This window comes from Parasteatoda tepidariorum, chromosome 5, assembly GCF_043381705.1.
Source record: "Parasteatoda tepidariorum isolate YZ-2023 chromosome 5, CAS_Ptep_4.0, whole genome shotgun sequence".
In the NCBI taxonomy this organism is placed as follows: Eukaryota; Metazoa; Arthropoda; class Arachnida; order Araneae; family Theridiidae; genus Parasteatoda; species Parasteatoda tepidariorum.
In genome coordinates, this window is record NC_092208.1 from 45,117,104 (window position 1) to 45,122,207 (window position 5,104).

General features: G+C 26.4%; 1 protein-coding gene across 1 annotated transcript in view; it reads right to left on the reverse strand.

Annotated features, from left to right (window-relative positions):
* The window catches only part of LOC107438868 (UPAR/Ly6 domain-containing protein crok-like), an 8,075-nt gene extending 6,308 nt beyond the window's left edge, over positions 1 to 1,767 (reverse strand). Inside the window, exon 1 of the mRNA XM_016051269.3 lies at positions 1,472 to 1,767. Within this exon, the coding sequence (XP_015906755.1) occupies positions 1,472 to 1,529 (58 nt within the window). The 5' untranslated portion in view covers positions 1,530 to 1,767. The remainder of the gene's footprint in view (positions 1 to 1,471) is intronic.
* Positions 1,768 to 5,104: the final 3,337 nt, after the last annotated feature.

Below are 5,104 nucleotides of genomic sequence, written 5' to 3' on the forward strand. Positions count from 1 at the left end.
TGTATGGAATATTTATTTCCATTTCTGCAGTTTTAATAGAAGATGTTAGCTGAAGTAAAATATAATAATATAAGAAGAATTTTAAAAAAACGACAAATTAAGAAATTGTTATAATTTCATTAAAATATTTCTTTAATTTCAAGAAGAATTTGGAAACATTTTTCTACAAATGATTTAATACTTTGTCGGTGAAATATCTTGAATCAAACTGTAAGAGTCATTATTAACGGTGATTGTAATATTGATGATTTATGTTCTGATCGTTGCATAGAATATTTATTTCCATTTCTGCAGTTTTAATAGAAGATATTAGTTGAAGTGAAGTAAATAATATAAAAAGAATTTTAAAAAAACGACAAATTAAAAAATTGTTATAATTTCATTAAAATATTTCTTTAATTTTAAGAAGAATTTAGAAACATTTTTCTACAAATGATTTAATACTTTATCGGTGAAATATCTTGAATCAAACTGTAAGAGTCATTATTAATGGTGATTGTAATATTGATCATTTATGTTCTGATCGTTGTATAGAATATTTATTTCCATTTCTGCAGTTTTAATAGAAGATATTAGTTGAAGTGAAGTAAATAATATAAAAAGAATTTTAAAAAAGCGACAAATTAAAAAAATTTTATAATTTCATTAAAATATTTCTTTAATTACAAGAAGAATTTGGAAAAAATTTTCCTTAAATGAATTTATACTTTGTCGCCAGAATATTTTGAACCAAAATGCTAGATTAGAAGAGTCATTATTAATCGCGATCGTAATATTGATTATTAATGTTCTGATTGGTATATGGAATATTAATTCCGATCTCTGTAGTTTTATAAAAAGTTGTCAGTTTAAGTAAAGTAAATAATAAAAAAATTAAAAAATAAATAATAAAAAGTAAATAACAAAGAAAAAAATTTAAATTATTTACACAAAAAGATCATAAATAGTTTGTTTTTAATGATAATTAAATAGTTAAGAACAAACAAGACTTAACATGATTATATAATTCGATAAGAGAAATATTAATATTACATTCTCAGAAAAAAAAACCTTTATCTCAGTTGGTTATAAGAAAATACACTTTTGATTGTAAAGTAATTGATTTTGATTAATAGTATATTAAATATTTCCACTTTCAGGAAATTTGAATATATTTATTGTAATTCGTTCCTGTTTGGGAAAACATATTTTGTACATTATTTACTCGGAAAAAAAAATCTGTCTCTAGATGCATTTTTCACTCAAGTCACGCTTTTTGTAACAAATTCTAGCAATATTGTAGCAAGCAAAATTTATCTTTGCAAACGTGACGTCATTTATTACGTCACAACGTAACTTACTGACCTACTTTTCAATAAAATAGGCTTACATTATTACTTGCACATATCACAACATGAATGCTACCCTTTAACAGCAAAAATTAGGTACACAAGCGCAGTAAAATATCGCATAAGCTCTCAAATATGCTTACCCAAATGTAAAGTGAATCCCATGAATGTAAAGGCAACGATAGTCAGGAATTTCTCCATGTTTTCCCGATTTATCCTGGAAGTGCTTTGGATTCTGATATTTATGTAAAGGAATTATGGATGAATAAAATATTGAGATGCTTCATTTTGAATGGAAGCATGCTTGCGGGAAAATATTTGGGGAATTTAAAAAGAAGATTCTTTACCTAAAATGGGATAAGAAATCCCGCAAATGCACCGGACTATGTTTCATCACAAGCATGCGCGGTGCATCGTTGACGTCATTAGAAGGGAAATCATTGATTTTTTGGAGTTCTTGGATTTGTAACTCCTTAAATATTTCATTAATTGTGAGGAAAATTATGTACTCACATGATTTCTTCAATCGAAAATTCGCTTAGGCAATATCTGTAGTAAAACAAAATCAAGCATCTTTTTTCCTTTGCAAAAGGAACTCATGAAAAAGTTATCATTTCTACTTGAAAATTATAGAACATGATTTAATTGTAATATAGCATTAAAATATCCAAAAAGTATCTAAATTTGTAAAAAAAAGTTCTTTTTGGTTTTTACAAGGTGTTGTTAAAAATGATTTAAATAATTTTAATTAGGTTTGTAGGAAATAATTTAGGGTGACCTGGGGTAATTCCTGATCAAAAAACGCAAACATCTATTTTGTGAAAAAAAAACTATTCAAAATAGAATTTTAATATTTACTGGAAGTTTGAGGCTATATAAGATGAGTCTTATGCCAACTTCTTTTGTTTGAAAATCTAAATAGAATTTAAAAGATTTTAAATTTCTAGTGATCAGGAATTACCCCTGGTTTTGATCATTTCTGGGGTAATTACTGATCACCAGTTTTTATTGTAAAGGGGCTGTTTGAAAATAATTATATAATGGTAATTAACAAATAAGACATCAAGATAAAAAAAATAAACCAAAAAGATATGCTTAAGCAGCTAATAAAACGATTTATTTAAAAGCAGGAAGAACGATTAACGCTGTAAATTTTCAAAAATCTTTGCATCGTGCCATACATTTTAGGCAATCAGGCAACTCATTGTCATGTTCTTCTGAAATATAAGAGAGTTCCCACATGGGTTACTATTGCTGGATATTTTAACTTCATTAAGGGAAAGTGTAAAGTTAAGTAAACAACATAATGCCAACAGCTCTGGCAGCAACTCTCACACTGAAATTTTAATTTTCAATCATTCACTAATTTTGTTTTCTAAAAGATTAGTATCCTTTTTAGGCTTATAATTTCTCACCATATTTATACTAGGCTAATTTATAAACTTAAAAATCATTCTAACAATTATACTAGGCTAATTTATAAACTTTAAATTTATTCTAACGATGTACACACATAAAATTAAGATTGCATAAGCAACAACAGAGTAAATCATAAGTTTTATCACGTGTCCTCACCAGTCCATGATATGGGACTAGTGTTAGGAAGAAAAAAAATTTCTTATAAAAAAAGAGATTGTTGAAAAACTCGTTATCAAAATTAGTTTATCTATCATTCAAGGCAAAAAGAAACGTTTATCAAATTTCATTAAAAAAAAGTACGGTATGTGTACCAAATAACGATTAATATTTTTGGCCTATTTTTTAAAACTGTCCCCTTTTCTCTACTCTTCAGTGTTACTTGGAAATTTCATTTGCAAATAGTAATTTGTAGACTTTTTCTGCATACCCTGTTATAAATTTTAGTGTTAGGAGATATAACAGTTTTAATTTCATCTTATTGACGTAAACTTGTATGATAGAATGTATTTAAAAAAGACAAAAAGAAAGTTTAGAAATTGAAAAAAAAAAAATTAAGGCTAAAAAAAATAGACAGTGTGCAGCGGAAGTTTTTTCTTTTCCTTTTTAGTTAAATTTTGAGCAACATATTTTTGGTTGATCTCTATTGATAAGCGCTCCTTAATAAACATCATTAAAATTAAAAAGCAAAATAGCTCTACATTTTTATGTTACCCTCGTAAATTAACAGGAACATCTAAAACAAAAATGCTGAACAGTTCACATGAATCTTTCGTTTACAGTCTTACTTATAGCTCAGTTCGTTTCAGCTTTTTGTTGCCAAAGTGAGAAGAGAAATTTCACCTGTTTTTGTGACAGTTTATCAGTGTTCCATAAATACAGATCCCAGAACAGGCAAACTAATCGAAAGTCTTATTGTTTGTAGTTGCAATTAGAACTCGGGTTCAGTCATTTAGTGAAATATGGCTCTGAAATGATCGAACCAGACAAAATCAATTATTCTTCGAAAATAACTTACCATACAGCTAGAAAAATTATATCTCCAACTGAGGGATCAATGAGTTGTAGAATTGCCTGAGGGATTTTTCAGCATTTCTTTGACGCAGACAGTTTCACGTTATATGTATATTAGAGGATAAAATTATTCAATATTTATATTTATCGATAACAATCAAAATAAACTTTAACAATGACCTTTAGAAGGAAATAAACGCTAGTATAGCAGGGAACAGAGTGATCTTATTTCTTCAACGTAAAATTTTCTCTATTAGAATAAGGTACTGTAAATTACGCTGCTCTTGAAATCTTATATGCATGGCTCAGTGAAGGAGAAAATTTGATTCGTGATGAGTACGATTTTCTTAAGTAAATTCTGCGCTAAACAGTTAAAGCAATTTTCTTTTTAAGAAGGCTAAAGACGAATTTTATCTCTTTTCGTTCTTGAGACATTGGATCACAAAACCAAAGTTTTCCATCATAAAAAATTTTGCAAAAGACAGATAACAAATTTCTCAATAAGGCATTTAAATGTTGATGCATGCTCGAGTAATATTTTGAAAGATACGAGGTTGATGTTCAACGAAAATAAAGATGAATTGTTTTGCTACGAATTTATTAAATCTGCTAAGTTTGGGAACCCAGACGCTCAAAATAAATTAATAAAAACTTAAAAAAAGGAAATTAAAAAAAAATGGAAAAAAGAATCAATTCAAATACCTGTATCTCATACAATTTGTTTTAATTTTTTTTTCTTAGAAGCATTTTTAAATTTTCTTGAAAAAAGAAAATGTTCTATTTTAATTTTTTTAAATCGTTTTTATTTTTAACATTAATATTTTGAAGTGATTTTAGAAAATCAAGATAAAATTCAAACTAATTAATTAAATTAATAATAAATAATTAAATTAATAATAAATAATTAAATTAATAATAAATAACTAAATCGAAAATTGGAAAAAATTAAAAATTAACAAATATAAAAAAAAATATTTAAAAAACAAGAAAGTGTATGTTTTAGGTTGGAATCAGGAAAGTTACATACCCAGGGGTTATAAAGTTTTTGAAAATATTTTACTTTAAACAGCTTAAGTATTTAAAAGATTAAAGTGCTGTTCTGAAAAGAGCTAAAACAAGAAAACGAGAATAGAGCTATTAACATTAAAACTTAGTAGATATTTTATTTCGCTAACTACTTCTTTCAAGAAAAACACTTTTGTTTTTTTCGTCAAATTCGGTGCTTTCTTCAACGTTGGTAGTCGTAAACTTAGAATTGGATCTACTGTTTAACGACGGTTATAAAATAAAATATAAATATAGTATTATTATAAACATTACGTCATATTCTGAAAATTACTTTATTT